The sequence below is a fragment of the Spermophilus citellus genome (genome assembly GCF_964194105.1).
Source record: "Spermophilus citellus genome assembly, chromosome: 11".
NCBI classification, from domain to species: Eukaryota; Metazoa; Chordata; class Mammalia; order Rodentia; family Sciuridae; genus Spermophilus; species Spermophilus citellus.
The window spans coordinates 77,632,308-77,654,734 of record NC_138192.1 but is presented as its reverse complement, the minus strand read 5'-3'; the positions used below and the strand labels follow the sequence as shown (position 1 = coordinate 77,654,734).

General features: G+C 36.6%; 1 protein-coding gene across 1 annotated transcript in view; it reads left to right on the top strand.

Moving 5' to 3' along the window:
• CIRSR (corepressor of RBPJ and splicing regulator) overlaps nucleotides 1-18,604 on the top strand; it is a 42,936-nt gene extending 24,332 nt beyond the window's left edge. The window contains exons 7-9 of the mRNA XM_081262241.1: nucleotides 13,978-14,084; nucleotides 15,395-15,480; nucleotides 17,616-18,604. Coding sequence (XP_081118367.1) covers nucleotides 13,978-14,084; nucleotides 15,395-15,480; nucleotides 17,616-18,315 — 893 coding nt within the window. The 3' untranslated portion in view covers nucleotides 18,316-18,604. The remainder of the gene's footprint in view (nucleotides 1-13,977; nucleotides 14,085-15,394; nucleotides 15,481-17,615) is intronic.
• The last annotated feature ends 3,823 nt before the right edge of the window (nucleotides 18,605-22,427 follow it).

Here is a 22,427-nt window from a genome sequence, read left to right as displayed (position 1 = left end):
AAATAGCTCTTTACTGAGAGGTTTTATATTTATCTGCCTTGGAGTTAGGCAGTATGGACTGTTTGTTGTAGCTATAGATGTCTGAGGCTAAAATTCCTCTAGTGTCTCCTCTTATTTTTTGATTTCCCAAGAGATTCCTTCTTCAACATTAAGAGTCGAGTCTGAGGGCTGGGGATGTGGCTCAAGTGGTAGCACGCTCACCTAGCATGCGTTGCGGCCCGGGTTCAATCCTCAGCACCACATACAAATAAAAAGATATAAAAAAAATTAAAATTCTCTCTCTTTCTTCTTCCCTCCCTCCCTCCCTCCCTCTCTCTTTAAAAAAACAAAAAGAGTCTGAGCACTGCATTTCTTTCATTTATAATACCTTTAAGGTGGTAGTAAGATGTGGGAGAAGGTGAAGCATTCTATAGTCGTGTGATTAGGTATTAGTCTTTTAGTTAGCCTATGCCCCTCCTGGTTGTAACCTTCACAAATGCTTCTCAGCATTTCCCCTACACTTCTCAGATTTTTTTACCCCATGTAGGTATTTGACAAAATACCTTTGGCAAGAGAGTTTCCCTAAAGAGTAAGCATTTGTTAAAGACAACAAAGTGTACTGAGCATATTTCAAAATGGTTACTTTCCCCTTCCCATTGATACAAGGAAAGGACAAGGGGATTATTCTTTGGTCTTCACAGTGAGAACCAGATAAGACTCCTAGAAACAAGACTCATCAAAGTGTGGGACCTTTCTAAGCCTGGCCCTCAAGAGTTTTTCTCTCTCAGGTTAGTCCCTCAAGACTCCAACAATCAAGCAGTACCTTAAATATTCCTACCAGTTGCTTTCTCTTCTCTCAGCAATGGTTTCTGATACCAACAAACTATAAATTCTGTATGTCACCTGTCTCCAGTTTTCAGGTGTCATTTTGCCCTGCATCCTCAGTTTTCTAAAGATCTAAGTTGGTTGATTTTCATGTTTTTTAGCGTTTTTCTTCATGTAAAAATAGGACTTTTAAGCTTTTTATATAAAAGCAAATTGAAAACAGTATTCTAGCTATATTAGACATAGACAAAATTGCATTTTCTTTATATTGCCCAAGTCTTGAGTTCCAGACATCCCACAAACAGCTAAGATGATAATAGGTACTTAATGTTTTAATATCTGTACCTAATCTCATTTATACATAGCTTTTAGTATTCTGGAACAATCCAAAAAATGAATAAATGTTCAAAGTAAGAAATGCCTTTTTTTTCTTCTCTGCAATGCTGGGGACTGAACCCAGGGTTCTCAAGGATGCTAGTATCCCCAGCCCTAAGGAAAGCCTTATTTTACATTTGCACAAAGATTCGTGTACCAGTGCTCTTTTCCTTGCCTAAATTTCCCTCTTGATTTTTCTTGAAGAGTGTTCTATGAAGCCATAGTACTGATAAAAGTTTTTCTACAACAGAAACTTCCATGTGCTGCTCCTCAATCTTATCAAGAGCCTTTCATGTTTGAAGGCATTTTTTATTGCTTGGGAACATGTTTGAGAAATTTAATAATTGTCTTATCATAAGCTTTGCTAAGAAGACACTTAGGAGCATGCTGGAGGGACTTTCTGTAGAAAGGGAAATGATAAACTCAGTAGCCCTTCTGGCACCCCCAGAATCTGTTATATTGAATCTGTTATGGAGTTCTTATATACAGCTCCTTGAAGAGGTTCAATCCTACCAGCATACCTATGAAGATAGCCCTGCATCTCTTTTTCTTTTTTAGAGAGAGAAAGAATTTTTTAATATTTATTTTTTAGTTTTCAGTAGACACAACATTTTTTTTTTATGTGGTGCTGAGGATCGAACCCAGCACCCCGTGCATGCCAGGCTAGCTCGCTACCGCTTGAGCCACATCTCCAGCCCCAGCCCTGCAATCCTTGGCAGACTTTTTTCAGTCTTCCAACATAATCCTTCTCCATAAAAAACATTTGTTACCAAAATCTCATTAAAGCGAGGCAGTGTCTTAGTCCATTTTCTGTTGCTCCAACAAAATACCTGAGAATATGTGATTGATTGATTGATGTGTAATGGGGACCCAAGGACACTTAACCACTGAGCCACATCCATCCCCAGCCCTGTTTTAGACTTTGTTTAGAGATAGGGTCTCACTAAGTTGCTTAGGGCCTTGCCAAGTTGCTGAGGCTGGCTTTGAACTCCTAGTCCTCCTGCCTTAGCCTCCTGAGCTGCTGGGATTATAGGCGTGTGCCACCATGCCCAGCAGACTGGGTGATTTATAAAGAATAGAGATTTATTATGGCCCATGATTCTAGAGGCTGGGAAGTTGGCACTGGCTTCTGCTTGGCTCCTAGTAAGGGCCTCATGCTGTTTCAGCTTGGGAAGCGGAAGAACATGTGGGCATACTTTATAATAATCCTCTGCAGAGATTATTAATCCTGTCCTATGAGAGAGTGAGAGCTCCCTCCTTCTGTCCCTCCTTCCCTCCCTTCCTTCCTCACACTAGATAGTTAATCCCTTTATGAGCGTTGATCCCTCAGAGACTAAACACTTCTTAAAGGTCCCACTACCTCTCAACACCATAACACTGGGAACCAAGGCTCAACATGTGTTTTGGTGGGGTCAAACTATATTCAGACCATAACAGGCAGATATTACAACTACCAAAAAATTGACTTAAAAATAAAGAAGTTAAGCACCAATTCTCTCCTTTATAAGATAGTTGATCACAAGTGCTTATACTTGATTGTGGTTGATTTACTTTTTTCCTTTATATGTAGATGATTTTATGTTGTTAAATATTTTATGCAAGAAGAAGCTAGGTAGTAGTTGAAAAAAAAAATGTGGACCTATTAAAGAGATTATCTAGGCTGGGTACAGTGGTGCACACCTATAATCCCAGTGGCTCAGGAGGCTGAAGAAGGAGGATTGTAAGTTCAAAGCCAGCCTCAGCAACTTGGCAAGGCCCTCAGCAACTTAGCAAAACCCTGTCTCAAAATATTAAAAAAGTCTGGGGTGTGGCTCAGTGGTTAATTGCCCCTGGGTTCAATCACTGGTACCAAATAAAAAGAGAAGTTTATCTAGTAAAACTTGTTAAGTCATATTGTGGCAGAAGTCAAAATGATACTCTTTACTAGTACTTTAAATTTTAAGTGACACCAGTGGTTATTTCAGACTATTTGTATATATTATTATAAGTTAGTGATTAAATTTGTTAAAGTGTCTGTTTCTTGAAATTCTACTGATGTGAACAAATTAATTACACTCCTGTTCTAAATAACTCTGTTCTGTGTTAAAGGTGTGTGTGGGATTAGAGGAGGCTACAACTCCCACATTCTCAAAGGGGTATTATGATTCTCAGATAACAATCATAATTCTCTCTTACATATTTCTTCCTATTAACATCATTGCATCCTTTCAAGGTCTGCCAGCCTCAAGTAATAGAAATTAGTTTGAGATTACCCAGGAAGGAAAAGGAGAATGAATGGAATTCAGTACACCTAGTAAAACTAATTCTTCTACCCAAATCAAACATAATAAACTTAATATTAACCTTCATCATGTTCCAAATGCTTTGCTTTTTACCTTTTCTAAATTCTATGAGAATTTGAAAATCTAATTCAAATTCTATTTTATTCCTGAAAAATCTTAAGGTTTTTCTGAGATAGGGCCTGTGTCTTATTTATTTTTGTATCCCCATTGCCTTAAACAATGTACATACTTAGTAAATAATAGTATAGTTGGTGAATAGAAAGGCTTTGCTAATAAACATCATTGTTGATCATCTCCTCTTAATTATATATATATACATATATGAGTATATATTAGGGGTACCAGGGATTGAACTCAGGGATACTCGACCACTGAGCCAAACCCACAGCCCATTTTTGTATTTTATTTTATTTTTTTTTTATTTTTATTTTTTTTAAAGAGAGAGTGAGAGAGGAGAGAGAGAGAGAGAATTTTTTTTTAATATTTATTTTTTAGTTCTCGGCGGACACAACATCTTTGTTGGTATGTGGTGCTGAGGATCGAACCCGGGCCGCACGCATGCCAGGCGAGCGCACTACCGCTTGAGCCACATCCCCAGCCCCCATTTTTGTATTTTATTTAGAGACAAAGTCACACTGAGTTGCTTAGCACCTCCCTTTTGCTGAGGCTGGCTTTGAACTCTCAATCCTCCTGTCTCAGCCTCCCTAGCCACTGGGATTATAGGCATGTGCCAGCTTCCTCTGATTATATTTTATAATAGAAATTATAATTTGTTTTACTTACGAACTAATTTTCCCCAAAATATATTATAAGTTTAAAGGTGAAATCCAAGTTCTTGAGAAGTTCTAGTAAGATGAAATAACAAGCCCTCACTAACACACAAATTTAAAAAAAGAATTTTCTGTGTTATATACTAGGGATACATAAGTTCAAATTCCCTATACAGGGCTCTCCTCAGTTATATACATACAAAATATATATATGGGTATAGCGAGAATCTATAGTATCATAGTCACTCAGTAATTACTAGTGACTGAAAAGATCGTGTGTAACTTTTTTAATAAAATACACTAGTCTTAAGTATAGGGTTTAAGTTTGGCAAATGTACACACCTGGTAACAAACATACCTGACAAGATAAGGAGCATTACCATCACCCTAGAAAATTCCTATCTGTCCCTTTCTGGTCTGCCTCCTCTAATCATGAATTTCTAATCCCATCTATTAGTCATACCTGGTTTTTTATTTGGTTTAGTTTTTGGTTTTTTGTTTTGGCGCTAGGGATTTAACCCGGGGGCACTTTACCACTGAGCTACATACCCAGCCCTTTTTATTTTGAGATAGGGTTTCACTGTGTTGCTTAGGGCCTTGCTAACTAAGTTGCTAATGCTTGCCTGGAATTTGTGATCTTCCTGCCTCAACTTCCTGACTCATTGGGATTACAGGCCTGTGCCACCATGATTAACTTTATTATTGCTGGTTGTATCACCACTGTAATATTTGCATATAAATTAAGTTGAAAACAAGTTATAAAGATATAGTCAAATATGTGTCAAATATCTTCATACTGATTCTGTAAATCAAGGTTGATTTTAATAAATAGTAATTTTTACTAGCATATAATAAGGACAGTTTGATTTTTTTTTGCCTTTGTGTATTTTTTAGACACATGGACTAAAATGAAATGTTTGATTTTCCTTTATATTGTCTGTTTTAATAGAGATCAGTTAGTTGTCTTCAGTATGAACTTGGGATGAGGGCAATAAGAAATCCTATTGTTTCCAGCCTCCTAAAAGATGAACTGGCAGTGTGTCAGGAAAATTCCCAGTATGGAGCAGTTTTATTACAATTCAGTACAATTGGTTCTTGCATAACCTTTAGAAAATCATACATAAAACATTCTCATCTATATAAATAAAAATCACCCACACACTTTATTAATAGCTTTGTTCACTTTTTTCCCTGGGAATTATGCTGCATGTTCCTACTGTGCCCCTTTTTTAGTCTTTTTAAAAAGACAACTTTCTATAAGCTTTCTTAAAAGCAAAATGGTTACAGTAATATAAGTGTGAGGTAATTCTCAATAATTCCCACAAGACCTAGATCTCCCTCTTAATAATGTACTATAAATAGTGTTTCTTTTTTTTTTTAAAGAGAGAGTGAGAGAGGAGAGAGAGAGAGAGAGAGAGAATTTTTAATATTTATTTTTAGTTCTCGGCGGACACAACATCTTTGTTGGTATGTGGTGCTGAGGATCGAACCCGGGCCGCACGCATGCCAGGCGAGCGTGCTACCGCTTGAGCCACATCCCCAGCCCTATATAAATAGTGTTTCTAAGTGTCATAGTCAGTTTAACCTTAGGAAAGAAAAAAGGACAGAAGATTATGCTTTCATGGAAATGATAGTCATGTTTTCTTTTATTTGTGATAATATATGATGATTTACTTATTTGTATTCATTCTGGGGATTGAACCCACAGTCTCGTGCATGCTAAGCAGATGCTCTGCCACTGAGCTGTATACTCCCAACCAACCACTGGGTGTTTGGGGGGTTTTGTTGGTAGTGGTGGTTTGGCTTGCTTGTTTGTTTCTAGTGTTACTAGGGGTCGAACACAGGGCTTCAGAATTGTCAGTCAAAAGCTCTACCACTAAGCTGCATCCCCAGTGCAGGGGGGTTATTGATCTTATTTATTTATTTACTTATACATTCTTGGAGATTAAATCCTAGGTTACTCTACCACCCAACTTTATCCTCAGCTCTCTTTATTTTTTTTATTTTGAGGCAGTGTCTCTCCAGCAGTGTCTCCAGGTTGCCCAGGATGGCCTTGAACTTGTGATCTTCCTACCTGGGCCTCCTGAGAGCTAAAGTTATGGGGCATGCAGCACCACCAGCCAAGGAGTGTTATTTTAAAATACACATTTTCAAGTTTATGCTGCTGTTCAACTAAGGCCGCAGTAAATACATGGTAAAAGGGGTTACAGAACATACCAAGTAGAAGTCTTACTAGCCTGATTTGCTTAATTGGAGATTATATTTTGGGGCTATCATTTTCTGGAATACAAACTTTTTGGAAGATTTTCTATATATTATTCCAAAGGTAATAATCTAATAATAAACCTGTAGATCCAACTACCAATTTACAGAAAATTAAGGAGCTAGAAGAACATGTTCAACAGTATCACCCTCCATAATGTGGGATATTTAACAGGACAGATTACCTGGTTTCTTCAACAAATGAATAGCAGGGTGAAGGGAAGGAGCGGGTAAATTTTTTAAGATTAGAAAACTAGATACAATTGGAGAAATTTAAATATAAACTGGATATTAGATGGTTTTTTAAATTATCAATATTGATAGGTATAATAAAAATATTGCAATGTTAAGAAATTGTCCTTACTGATTCATACCAAAGTGATATCTGAGATTTTGCTTAAAATACTTTTCCAGAAAAGAAAGTTGGATGTAATAGATGAAACAAGAATGGTAAAATAGTAAATGCTTGAAGCTATGTTACATAGGTTTGAAACATTCTGTACCATAAAATTAAATTTAAAAGACATAGTTGGGCTAGGGATATAGTTTAGAAAAAGATTGCTTGCCTAGCACACAAAATCCCTGGGATCAATCCCCAACACCACTGAATACACACATATATTGGAAAGGGAAAAAAATAAATCACCACAGTAAAAGCGAGCAAAACTGTATTCACTTTCAGAATAGCAGTTTAATTTAGCAAACAACATCCCTATAAATTAACATGTAAAATTTGGGGGAAGGATAAAAAGGCATTTATAATGAAGCCTTACTCAACCTACAATTCATCCAATTTTCTCTTATACCATTAAATTTTTAGACAATAAGTTAAAGGCATTCCCTCTAAAATCTGGAACAAGACAGGGATGCCCTCTATCACCACTTCTATTCAATATAGTTCTCGAAACACTGGCCAGAGCAATTAGACAGACGAAAGAAATTAAAGGCATAAAAATAGGAAAAGAAGAACTTAAATTATCACTATTTGCAGATGACATGATTCTATACCTAGAAGACCCAAAAGGGTCTACAAAGAAACTACTAGAACTAATAAATGAATTCAGCAAAGTGGCAGGATATAAAATCAACACGCATAAATCAAAGGCATTTCTGTATATTAGCGACAAAACTTCTGAAACGGAAATGAGGAAAAACACTCCATTCACAATATCCTCAAAAAAAATAAAATACTTGGGAATCAACCTAACAAAAGAGGTGAAAGATTTATACAATGAAAACTACAGAACCCTAAAGAGAGAAGTAGAAGAAGATCTTAGAAGATGGAAAAATATACGCTATTCATGGATAGGCAGAACTAACATCATCAAAATGGCGATATTATCAAAAGTTCTCTATAGGTTTAATGCAATGCCAATCAAAATCCCAACGGCATTTCTTGTAGAAATAGATAAAGCAATCATGAAATTCATATGGAAAAATAAAAGACCCAGAATAACAAAAGCAATTCTAAACAGGAAGTGTGAATCAGGCGGTATAGCTATACCAGATTTCAAACTATATTACAGAGCAATAGTGACAAAAACAGCATGGTACTGGTACCAAAACAGGCGGGTGGACCAATGGTATAGAATAGAGGACACAGAGACTAATCCACAAAGTTACAACTATCTTATATTTGATAAAGGGGCTAAAAGCATGCAATGGAGGAAGGATAGCATCTTCAACAAATGGTGTTGGGAAAACTGGAAATCCATAAGCAACAAAATGAAACTGAATCCCTTTCTCTCGCCATGCACAAAAGTTAACTCAAAATGGATCAAGGAGCTTGATATCAAATCAGAGACTCTGCGTCTGATAGAAGAAAAAGTTGGCTCCGATCTACATATTGTGGGGTCGGGCTCCAAATTCCTTAATAGGACACCCATAGCACAAGAGTTAATAACAAGAATCAACAAATGGGACTTACTTAAACTAAAAAGTTTTTTCTCAGCAAGAGAAACAATAAGAGAGGTAAATAGGGAGCCTACATCATGGGAACAAATTTTTACTCCTCACACTTCAGATAGAGCCCTAATATCCAGAGTATACAAAGAACTCAAAAAATTAGACAATAAGATAACAAATAACCCAATCAACAAATGGGCCAAGGACCTGAACAGACACTTCTCAGAGGAGGATATACAGTCAATCAACAAGTACATGAAAAAATGCTCACCAACTCTAGCAGTCAGAGAAATGCAAATCAAAACCACCCTAAGATGCCATCTCACTCCAGTAAGATTGGCAGCCATTATGAAGTCAAACAACAACAAGTGCTGGCAAGGATGTGGAGAAAAGGGTACACTTGTACACTGCTGGTGGGACTGCAAATTGGTGCGGCCAATTTGGAAAGCAGTTTGGAGATTCCTGGGAAAGATGGGAATGGAACCACCATTTGACCCTGCTATTGCCCTTCTCGGACTATTCCCTGAAGACCTTAAAAGAGCATGCTACAGGGATACTGCCACATCGATGTTCATAGCAGCACAATTCACAATAGCTAGACTGTGGAACCAACCCAGATGCCCTTCAATAGATGAATGGATAAAAAAAAATGTGGCATCTATACACAATGGAGTACTATGCAGCAATAAAAAATGACAAAATCATAGAATTTGCAGGGAAATGGATGGCACTAGAGCAGATTATGCTTAGTGAAGCTAGCCAATCCCTAAAAAACAAATACCAAATGTCTTCTTTGATATAATGAGAGCAACTATGAACAGAGCAGGGAGGAAGAGCAGGAAGAAAAGATTAACATTAAACAGAGACATGAGATGGGAGGGAAAAGGAGAGAAAAGGGAAATTGCATGGAAATGAAGGGAGACCCTCATTGCTATACAAAATTACATATAAGAGGTTGTGAGGGGAATGGGAAAATAAACAAGGAGAGAAATGAATTACAGTAGATGGGGTAGAGGGAGAAGATGGGAGGGGAGGGTAGGAGGGATAGTAGGGGATAGGAAAGGTAGCAGAATACAACAATTACTAATAGGGCATTATGTAAAATTGTGGATGTGTAACCGACGTGATTCTGCAATCTGCATTTGGGGTAAAATTGGGGGTTCATAACCCACTTCAATCTAATGTATGAAATATGATATGTCAAGAGCTTTGTAATGTTGTGAACAACCAATAAAAAAAATAAAATTAAAAAAAAAAAGAATAATGAACTCAAAATGGAAGATACATCTGACAGTGGGAATAGTAGATGGACCTAACTCTGGCAGCAGAACAGAGAGAGAGAGAGAGGAGAGAGAGAGAGAGAGAGAGAGAGAATTTTTTAATATTTATTTTTTAGTTCTCGGCGGACACAACATCTTTGTTGGTATGTGGTGCTGAGGATCGAACCCGGGCCGCACGCATGCCAGGCGAGCCTGCTACCGCTTGAGCCACATCCCCAGCCCTAAATATTTATTTTTTAGCTTTAGGTGGACACAATATCTTTATTTTATTTTTATGTGGTGCTGAGGATCGAACCCGGGGGATTGAGCCAAGGGCCTCAAACATGCTCTAACACTGAGCTACATCCCCATATACACCCCACCTCCCCAGACAAGGTCTCGCTAAATTGCCCACACAGCTCTCAAACTTGTGATCTTCTTGCCTTGACCTCTCAAATAGCTGGGATTACTGGTATGTAGTAGTGAGCCTGGCTAAAATAAATGTCCTTAATGAGTAGATTCAGCCCCTTACAAACATAATTTGTGCAGCTTAATTTACCTTCTGAGAATTTTTTCTTTCCTGAGTTACTGATTGCATGGTATTTTTCCTGGGAGAACATAGTCCACGTCTAATTAGTATATAGAACTGAACACCATAGCACTATTGGTACTTTGACATTCTACAATATTGCCATATTACAATAAGAAAAGTTTGCAGAATAAATTAATATTGAGAGTAATTCCTTCAATGGACTTGCTTCCTAAATCAGAAATTGTTTTTTATGCTATAGAGGCCTAACCCAGCGTGGCTGAATGATGTAGAAAGCCCTTGCAAGTCTACGTTTTACTGAAATCTCTAGAATTATTCTGCCATAGTAAATTTAAGAGTTAACTAAATATTCCTGAGACCCAACTCCATTTGTAATTTAAATTAAGATATCATACATTAAAAATGTAGTTATTTTTTGTATTTGAACATTTGCATAATCTATTTTATTAGCATATCTGTATTATCAATGAATTTTGAGTTCTCAGCCTAGTGTCATTTCTGTCAATATAACTCTACATAGCCACTGCCACAGTGACATGAAAGTATAAAGATGTCTTGCTAAATATATCTTAATTAAACTGGACTTGTCACATCTTCTAAACACAGAGATTTAAACCTAGAACTTTTGATGCTAGGAGATTTAAGTACAAAAATAAGCCAGGCATGGTGGCGCACTCCTGTAGTTCCAGTGACTCCGGAGGCTGAAGCAGGTAGATCACAAGGTTGAGAACAGCCTCAGCAACCTAATGAGACCCCTAAGCAACTCAGCAAGATCTTGCCTCAAAATAAAAAGTAAAATGTGCTAGGAATGTGTCTCAGTGATTAATAACCACTGGGTTCAATCCCCAATACTGGGCTGGGGTTGTGGCTCAGTGGAAGAGTGCTTGCCTAGCACACATGAGGTACTGGGTTTGATCCCCAGCACTACACATACACACACACACAAAAAAAAAAACCAACTAAATAAATCCCCAGTACCCAAAAAATAAAGGTGAATAAGACTAGATTTGAAAAATGTTACTACTAAGAACAATTTTTAAGAATTAAAGACTGTTATAAAATAATCATAAAGATTATATAGCTACTGGTAAAAATGAATTGTTACTATTAATTGAGTACTGTTTGTCAGGCACTTCACTAAACACTATTTACAAAGTAGTAATGTATGCTGTTTTTGTACTGCACAAAGTTCGGTTGGGGTTTTAAGAAATATAAATGCCATAAGAGTAATAGTTGTTGTGTAATCTGTATAATCTGTCACATTGATAAAAGAGAACATTTTCTTGAAGTAGTTAGAAGTACTGTAAAAAATGCATGCTTTCCAAAACATTAAAATTATCCATCTTGTGATGAAAACTAATGAAATTAGTGGTAACCTCTCATCCTAATGACCAAGCTCTTTGTCCCTTTACTAGAGTGGTTTTTATCTTAATTCTTAGCATATTTGCTTTCGGAATTTATATGACATCTAATAAAGTTAACAGGGAATTGTATTTTTGACAGTTCAGAGGACACATTTTCTACTTTCTAAAAGTATGTTCCTACATGTGAAATTTGAGAATCCCACCAATTCTGTTGTTTTTGGGTTTGGGGTTTGGGGTTTTTGGTTTTTGCTGTGCTGTGGCTCAAACCCCCGTCTTTGCAGATACACTAGGTAAGCATTCTACCACTGAAGTACACGGAGCTGTTATTCATTCATGTGAAGCCATTAATTGTATGAGCACTTTTATGCCATTTAGAGACAACTAGTAACTAATACTTAAATTTTGAATTTTTTAAATTTTTAGTTGTAGATGGACACAATACCCTTATTTTATTTACTTTTTTTTTGGGGTGGGGGGAGGTACCAGGAATTGAACCCAGGGGCACTTAACCACTGGCTGAGGCTGGCTTTGTACTTGTGGTCCTCCTGTCTCAGCCTCCTGAGCCACTGGGATTACATGCCCCAGCGTATTTACTTATTTTTATGTGGTACTGAGGATCAAACCCAGTGTCTCACATGTAGTAGGCAAGCACTCTACCACTGAGCTACAACCCCAGCCCCTGAAATTTGATTTTTATTTAAAATTTTATTGTCAATATATGCAACCATATTGTAATTTTTAAAGGGTCATTAAAGTAATCCATAGGAATTAAATATGAACTCTCCCCATATGTCAATGATAGGCAGTTTCCTCCCTATTCTCTCCTTCACAGCTAGAGTAGCCATTCAGTTTTTCTTGATAACATGACTAGAATGGTAAAGCTTAGAGAGCAGTACTCTTTTCCACCCAGTTTTACCAAAGCTGCTATTGACAAATGAACAGATTTGGATTGATTACCTTTTGGTTTTTTTGTTTGTTTGTTTTAAGTTCTTTTTTTTCTTTCTTTTTAAAGAGAGAGAGAATTTTTTAATATTTATTTTTTAGTTTTCGGCGGACACAACATCTTTGTTGGTATGTGGTGCTGAGGATCGAACCCGGGCCGCATGCATGCCAGGCGAGTGCTTGAGCCACATCCCCAGCCCCTTGATTGCCTTTTGTTTTCCATGGTAACAGATAGTTACCATATTAACGATAAATAAGTGGTAAAAGACCAATAAAGAAGAGAAAAGAGAAAAAATAGACAAAATTTTTAATCAACAAACTAGAGAATCTGTTTCTGAATGTTTCTCTGTCTCCTACCATCTGTTATGAAGTCCTTGTCTTCAGTAACTGTCTCAGTCTTCCTTGTATTACAGACATGTGGCCCAGGGTAGTTCATTTAAGCTAATGTACAGAAATTTGGATGTAGTTACCATGAAATGTTGTCAGTTTCTTAGCTACAGGGAAAATAAAATGGAACAGGAATATAGAAAAGAAGGAGCTGGGGTTGTGGCTCAGTGGTAGAGGGCTTGCCTAGCACATGTGAGGCACTGGGTTCGATCCTCAGCACCACATAAAAATAAATGAGTAAAATAAAGGCATTGTATCCATCTACAATTAAAAATATTTAATAGAAAAAGAAAATTAAGAGTGAAGAATCTCTTCTGCTTTACATAGCCTTATTTTGAGGAAATAGGACAGACCTTTCAACTTTTTTTTATAATGTATATTCTGTCAGTCCGTATCACAGGACCAAAAAGAAACTCACTTTTCAGTTTGGGATTTTGCAAACAGTAGCTTATGAAAAATATAAAATATGCACACCTATACCTATCCTAAAATTGCTTTTATCAAGCCAAAACTAATAACTAGAAATTTCAAAATCTGGGCATATTTTATAAGCGAGATTAAAGAGCCTAGTTGTTACTCAGTAGACATGGAGGCAAGACTATTGATAATATCAACCCCACAGCATTGTATTTAATATTGGTGTTTGATAAGCAGGGGTAAGGAATTTTCTTTTGAAAAGTAGGATAATAAATTGTGTATGTACCTGTAAAAATATCTCTTTTAAGTGAATTCTTACTGAGAGAGTAACTATTAAAAGTTTAATTGTAGTTTGTCATTTTGTTTTGATCTTATACTAAAAACTTCCAACCAAACAACATGTAAATATATCTTTTTCAATATGACAAAGTTGCATAAGAGAATCCCCTTGCACGTAAAGAAAAATGCAATTATTTTCTATTCTGAATCTCCAGACTGCTGTTTTAGAAAATCATATCTGATTATTTGCTCAGCAGAAGATTATTGAGTTGATTTAGCTGTGATTTTACTTAACAAAGCTTCAACTGCATTCCTACTGTGGAGTCCGAAAAAGGTAGAGAGATATAAATGATACATTCAAACTGTGATTTTTGTGAACAGGGCCATCGATGCACCCCTCGGAGCTAATAGCGGAGATGAGAAACAGTGGGTTTGCACTGAAACGAAATGTACTGGGGAGAAACTTGACCGCAAATGATCCATCACAGGTAATGATCTTTTTATCAGTAAGCTGAAAATGTCTATAAATCTAAATGTGATTGCTTGGGAATTGCTACTTAATGTTTCCAATATGCATATATCCATAGGAAAGTCACATAGAGCAAAGAAAATTCCTAAAATGTATTTTGATTTTGCCTCTTTATTATTTTAACCTAAATGAGAAATTGTTTATAAACCTATATTTTAATAAATGAAACGGCTCCTCTGTGTTTATATGGATAAAATAACCGAATGAGTGTTAAGATTGTTTTTCCCTTCCTGCCAACTCACCCCTGACATGACACTAAATTGAACTAATGGTAAGAAATATATAGGCAAACTCCTAAAAATTACAGAAAATATTTTTAAACTTTTTTAATTTATTTTTTTTTTAAATATTTATTTATTTATTTATTAGTTATTGGCGGACACAACATCTTTGTTGGTATGTGGTGCTGGAGGATCGAACCCGGGCCGCACACATTCCAGGCGGGCGTGCTACCGCTTGAGCCACATCCCCAGCCCCTTTTTTAATTTATTAAAGTTAGAAAATAGTTGAGTTTGAAGGGTTGTATTAGTATGTATTTGATAACATACAATTAAAATTATAAAGGCTAAAATTATGGATATCTGTGGATATTTTGACCTTCCTATAAGATTCATGATCTTTTTTTTTTACAGTGTTGGTAATTAGCTACATGCTAAACAAGTGCCCTACCAGTGAGCTACACTCCCAGCCTCTCATGATCTTCTTGTTTTTTAAATTTCATTAAATTATTTTAAAGATAAAATATTTAAATAGGAAAATGCTGAAATTCAAGAAATCTAAAGATTGTTTCTGTGTTCATTTTTTCTTTTCTTCCTGATAAAGTTTTCTAATGTTAGCAAGGCAGTTGTATTAACATCCTATGATCCACTGTAACAGGTAGACTACAAAGAAATTTTTAAAATTCCATTCTCAGCCAGGTACAGTAAGATATATCTGTAATCTCAATAGCTCACAAGGCTGAGACAGGAGGATCACGAGTTCAAAGCCAGCCTCAGCAAAGGCAAGGCACTTACAACTCAGTGAGACCCTGTTTCTAAATAAAATACAAAAAATAGGGCTGGGGATGTGGCTCAGTGGTTGAGCATCCCTAAGTTCAATCCCTGGTACCAAAAAGAAGAAAAAGAAAAAATTCCATTTGCAGTTCCTAGTCCAAAATACCATATTCATCTATAGTATGTCCCTATTTTAAAAAAATCTTGTTTATGAATGTTTTCTTTCCTGATAACTACTTGTCTGAAAATTTAGCAATTTGATGTCTTTGTTACTCAGGAGTATGTTGCAAGTGAGGGTGAAGAGGATCCAGAAGTGGAATTCTTAAAGTCACTCACAACCAAACAAAAAGAAAAACTTCTCAGGTAATTGGAAAAGTATATATTTAATAGATTTTGTGTGTGCATGTTTGTGGTGCTGGAGATCTGAAGCAGGGCCTCATGCACTACAAGGCAAGTGTGCTACCACTAAGCTACACCCCCAGCCACACTAAGAGCTCTTGAAGCTATTTAATATGCATCATGTTGATTTATTCTTCAGCCAAAGTAATACAATTCTGTTGTCTTTTTTTTTCAATAATATAAGATTGTGTACTTGGATAATACCACAAACTATTGCACTTTTCAGTATATTTAATTTGAAAATTGACTTATTTGTAGGTTTTACTTTTCAGAATAGATTTGTGTGTATCTTTGCACAGTTTTTCTTAGAAAATATTTTTGGTGCTGGGAGTGGTGGCACACGCCTGTAATCCCAGCAGCTCAGGAGACTGAGGCAAGATGATCCCGAGTTCAAAGCTAGCCTCAGCAAAAGGGAGGCTTGCTAAGCAACCCAGTGAGACCCTGTCTCTAAATAAAATACAAAATAGGGCTGGGGGTATGGCTCACTGGTTGAGTGCCCCTGAGTTCAATTCCGGGTACCAAAAAAAGGAAGAAAGAAAATGTTTTGGGGCTGGGGTGGTGGCTCAGTGGTAGAGCTCTCGCCTAGCATGCATGAGGCACTGGATTCGATCCTCGGCACCACATAAAAACAAACTAATGTGTCCACCTAAAACTAAAGATACATAAATAAATAAATAAATAAATAAATAAAAAGAAAGAAAGAAAGAAAGAAAGAAAATGTTTTTGCCCATGTGTCTTTGTTTTCTTTCTACATCTTGTAAATTTTTGAGAAATGCTGAAAGAATGTTTAAGGTACATGTAAACTTTATATTAGACTACCTTTGGATTAATTAATCTAAGAAATGTCTGCTGAGGCCAATAGAGGGAGCTCATGATGTTCTCAGGAAGTAGAGTTTTAAGAATGAGAAAAGCCAGTGAAGACACTTACCTCAGAGAAACTCAAACATACCATATAAACAAGAAGTTACTCTTCTGAGACTGCATATTGGTCTTTAGAAATTCTCAATGCCCTGATGGAATTGCTCTAATTATTTATAAAACTGAACAGTTGTTGAAAAGTAGTATGTGATTGTTTTGTTACATAAACCTAGAAAGGTCATCAATTTTTATTTATTTTTGTGGTACTGGTGATGGAACTCAGGGGTGGTTTACCATTAAATTACATCCCCAGTCCTTTTTGTTTATTATTTGGAGACAGGGTTTTGAGCCTCACTAAGTTGCTAGGGCTGGTCTTGAACTTGCCATCCTCCTGCCTCAGCTTCCCAAGTAGCTAAGATTACAGGCATGCACCACCATGCACAGCTAAGGGTATCTTATTTTTTTTTTTTTAGTTGTCAATGGACCTTTATGTTATTTTATTTATATGTGGTGCTGAGAATAAAACCCAGTGCCTCAGACATGCTAGGCATGCTTTCTACCACTGAGCCACAACCCCAGCCCTAAGGGTATCAATTTTTAAAGTGTATTTTTATTTGGAATTTTTGGAGAATATATTCTTGAATATTGATAATGTAATATTAATATTCTTGAATACTGATAATGTAATATTAATATTTTCATACTTTAATATAATACACAGAAAGTTTCCAATAGGTTCAACTAATGTGTACACCATTCACAGGCTTTCAGATATATATAGATATTTCTCTCTTTTTTTTTAATTGTAGATAGACACAATACTTTTATGTATTTATTTTTATGTGGTGCTGAGGATCAAACCCAGTACTTCATACATGCGAGGCCAGCACTTTGCCACTGAGCCACAGTCCCATCCCTCACAGGCTTTCTTTAGATCAGGATTACCATACCCTTAGAGTACTAAATAATTTCAAATTCTAACCCAGTAAGAATTTAATAGTCATTTCCATTGATGAAGTACAATCAGAGAATTGACTTAACACATTTATTTACTTAAATATAATGTAAACATGCCTTGAACAATTTAAAAGGAAAAATGATTTGCCGTTTAATAAAATAAGTTGTTTATATATGGATACCATTTTTTAGTAGCTTCTAAGAAAGCATATTATCCATTAACAATTTTATAGTTGGTGAAGTGGCTATTTTTTAGTTTGCTACTATTTTTTCCCCAATTACAGGAAATTGGACAGACTTGAAAAGAAAAAAAAGAAAAAAGATAGAAAAAAGAAAAAGTTACAGAAGAACAGAAGTAAACACAAAAAACATAAAAGCAAATCCTCCTCCTCTTCCTCTTCCTCCTGCTCCTCCTCTTCCTCCAGTACAGCTTCAGAAAGCAGTAGTGAGAGTGACAAAGAAAAGAAGAAAAGAAAGAAACACAAATGTTCAGGAAATAACAGTGATTCTGAAGAAGACAAGTCTAAGAAGAGAAAACTTCATGAAAAACTTTCTAATAGTCATAGTAACAAGGAAAAACTCAAGGAAAAGTCTAGGTCTTTAAAAAAAGAGAGTTCCGGAGAGAATAGCAAACAGAGCTATCCAGATAGCCACAGGTCCAAAAGCCACCACCACAGCCCAGAGAAGAGAGGATCAGAAAAAAAAAGGGGGAGCAGCAGAAGCTGTAGCAGGGATGAGAGGAGTAGGAGAAGCCGAAGCAGAAGTCCTGGTAGTTATAAGCAAAGGGAGATAAGGAAGCAGCCACAGCGGAGTCCCAGTGAAGAGCGCAGCAGAGGAAATGACAGCAGGAGCCATGGCACCAGTGTATACAGAGGAGAAAGAATGCACAGGGAGCATCCCGGAGATAAGCACACCAAAGGGACCCACAGAGAAAGAAGCAGAAGTCGGGAGAGAATAAAGAGACCGAATGTAACAGTTACCTAGTAATAAAAGCATCTCCACTTTCTTACTAAACACTTTTAGTAAGGGCTAAATTATGTACTATTATCTTTGTAATAAATAAAGCTCTATTTTAATTTTCCATCTCTGTAAACTGTCATTTCAAATATAAAACCATAAGAATGAATTCTGCAAATATTTGTAAGTAATGTATTTTGAGAATGTAGAAGTATTTTCTGTTGGTAACTGTTTCTTGTGCCCCTGTACCAGATAAAACTCCATATAATTCTGACATTTTCTTTGTTCTGAAACAAATTAAAAGAGTGACAGTACATTGAATGGTTATAATTTGATTTTCTTTTTGGTCAATTCAAATTTGTTATTACTTTTAAGATTTGAATTTGCTTGAAGCAAAGTGTAATCATTGAAATTCACTAGTGTGAATTAAACAAGGGATATTTATCAATATTTCTTTAAGGCTTTTAAACTCCTTTCAGGTGTTTTGTTCTACAGAGTAAGCTAATTACATTTGGATGATCCATTAGCTTTCTGTGCTCCCATAGAAGTAACACAGAATTTTACCTCAAACTTAGAACAACATAATAAAAATCAAGGCAGAGGCAGGACTGTGTTCCTTCTGGGGGCTTCAGGGGAAAAAAATTCTGTTTGCTCACCTTTGCAGCTTTTTACTGGCTCCCTTCCTCCATTTTTCAAAACTAACGAAGGGGAGTCAAGTAGCAGACACTTCCATATTCGGCATTCTACTTTTTTAGGACCCTTGAAATTACATTGGGCCCACCTGCAGAATCCAGGATAATCTCCTATTTTAAAATCAATGGATTAGCAATCCTAATCCTCCTTTTCCATGAAGCATAATATGTACAGGTTCTGGGGTTAAGACATGTATATCTGTGAAGGACCATCCTACCTACCATAGATGGCCTTTCTACTACCGGCATATAACTATTATCAGATTTTGCTTAAAAATATCAAGCATTTAGATTATGTCCCAAATGAAATAATATGGACTATTTCAATACATTTCATGAGTATAAGAATATAAGACATATTTAAACTTAACTGTAAATTCTCCTATATTTCAAAGGAAAGATTTAGAAAAAAAATTAGCACAAATCATTAGTAACATGCAATTTCAAAAACATTTCATATCATGGACATAATATTTTGTATTAGGGCTCTACTTTTTTAAAGACATCTGTCATTTAATACAAAACAAATATTGATTAGATGGTTTTGATAGTTGGCAGTCACAATTTCTTAGGTTCTGTAAGAAAGTAAATTTGAAAGAAAAGTTAAATAAAATCATTCCAAGTAGTCTGATACATATCTCTTGTTCTTGTCTGCACACACAGAAAACGTGTGCTACAATTTAAAAGAAACTAAGGTGTAAGGAATACTTTGGTTATTTAGATTAAGAGAACTAGAGGAGGGGAGAGGAACCTGAATTCCTCTTCATTGTTCTTTCATAATTTACAGTTCATCTCAAAGACCCCATTCTTTCACATTATATATATTAATAAGTGTGCATTTGAAATTGATAGACTGCTAATTTACACCTTAAGTTCATCAGTGTTGTAGTGATTATTTTATCTTATACCTTCTTAGACTTTATAATTTTCATAATATCAAAACCTATGCAATACTTAGTGCTTTAAAAATGGTTTCTGAACCAATATAGTACTCATGAAGAGAAATGTTAAAAATGAATCTTGTAATTAAGAATGAATTAAAGAAATACATATTTCTTTTCACTTTGACTTTCACAAAAGTGTAGTCCACTTTTAAAGTAGCTATTAGGGTTTTTTTTTTTTTTTTTTTTTTTTTGGTGTATGTGTGTGTGTTTTAAATTATTCCGATTTGTTAGACGTGACAGCAGAATGCATTTCAATTCATAGTACACACATGGAGCACAATTTTTTATGTCTCTGGTTGTACACAAAGTATAGTCACACCATTCATGTCTTCATACATGTACTTAGGGTAAGGATTTGTTTCTTTATTTTTAAATCTCTGATTTAATCTTCATTGTTAAGATTGAGAAACCATAAAGTGCTATTTCTTTATGAGAAAAATTTTCTTAGAGAAAAAGTCCCACATAGTTATGGAAGATGTCAATTTGCTGTTTGTCTCATAGCCTTGGTCACCCAAGTGTGTGCTAAACAACCCCAAAAAGCTAGCATTCTAACTTTGTAAACTTAAAAATGGAAGGGAAGCATTTTCACACAGTCATAACATAATAAACAGCTTTAAAGAGGTTTTATCTAGTGTACTGTGTGCACCCTAATGATATAGGGGGGAAGTGATTTTTTAATAAAAATACTAGGCACCTAATTCTACTTTTGCTTTTGAAATGTAAAAACCAGAGATGAACCTCAAAAAAAGGGGGGGAATCTGTCTAGTTGTATGTTTACAGATTCCTCTAAGTACAGAAGCCAAAGAAGAATCCTCCAAGTTTAATATGATTTAAGAACCCAAACAAAAGTCCTCAACAGTCTAGGTTCAGTGGCTACCCAGGAGGCTAAGGCAGGAGGATCACAAGTTGGAGGCTAGCCTGGGCAACTTAGCCACACTCCAGCTCAGAAAAGTAAAAAAAAAAAAAAAAAAAAAAAAAAAGGCTGGGGTTTTAATCTATGCTAGAGTGGCCCTAGGTTTAATCTCCACTACCAGGCAAAATTAGTACTCCAAAGTGACAATTTTGTGAAAATCCACCCGGTGAGGTTGGTCATTCTTCTTACCCTTAATAGAGAAGTTCTTTTAAAGGAATCTGGGTACATGTAGACATTTCTTGATTTGTCCATAGGCCTGGAACTGCACTGAGAGGCATAGAAGATGTTTGGGGGACATCCCCTTAATCCTTTTGCCCGAAGCCTAACACTTAACGTAACACTAGCAAACTGATTCCTGTAGGAGGTGCTGTCGATTTACAAATGACCAGGAACGATCAGGTTGCTAGGTTAGGACTTAAGTTATCTGAATGTCTACATAGTGAATTACTTATAATTTCTTTTAATAAATGACAAAATAGTAAGAGGTTGCTGCGCGTAGCGGCAGGTCTGCTTACCTTGCAATGTGAAATCGATCTTGTTTTGAATCATACAGATGCAATCTGAAGAAAGCTTTTTATGTGAAAGGTTTGGACCTTTCTTACTGTTCTTCCATGAGACGGCTTGCTGACAGAGAAACAGATCAGGTCCCCACTGCTGGAAGCAGGCTTCCCAATTTTAATCACGGAACATTTTTGGTATGCTTTAGCCCTGAAGCTCAGAGTTCAAAATCCACTTGGCCCATTTCATTTTTCTTACTTAACGACCAACGAGCCAAGACGCTGGCGGAGGCCTCTCAAAAAGGCCACATCCTCCACACCCTGTGCTTAAGACCAGGAAGAAAGCTGCATTTTTAGCTCCAGTAGCTAAAGGATACTAAAACATCTTATTTAGGTTTTCTGAAAAGAAACCTTTGCTATAGTTACCACTTCTTGAAAAGAAATAAAGAAAGGCATGCAATACCTGCGGGCCTTGGGAGCATTTTAAGATCAAAAGGAGAAATGCTTTTTAAAAGTTGTGAGGAACAAATAGAAACGAGGGAACTTAGCTTTGGGAAACGCAACTGAGAGCTGTTCTGATTGAGGCTCCTAAATCCTGGTTCCTGCTTGCAGAAAAGGAAGCAGATAACTTTTCGACACCTTCTCCTTTTCTCCTCCCTCACACCACACTTAACAGAACTCCAGAACCCCCAGAATGTAACAGTAATAATGAAGCGAGGTTCGGAATGAAATGCCAAGAATTGCTTGGAATGGAGAGAAATGCACGCTCCGGCCGCACTGTGAGCCGCCTTCCCCCACTCGGAGACACACAAAACCTCTGTCCCTACTGCTCCAAAGACTTCCCGAGGGGGTGGGAAGAAGTAGAGGTCCGGGAACTCTGGTGCGGTTCAGAGCCGGGCTTCCAAGGACATCACCCTAAACCAAAAGGAAGCAGGAAGAGGCTGGGGTAGAGTGGTAGGGTGAGTTCCGAACTGGGGTCGCCCCTTCCCCTCCCCAGAAGTGACGCCACACTGCATTCTCTGATGTTTTCTTTCCCGACACGCTTCTGGCAATCTTTTGAGCACTCTCAAATGGACTGAGAATTAGGGTGCAC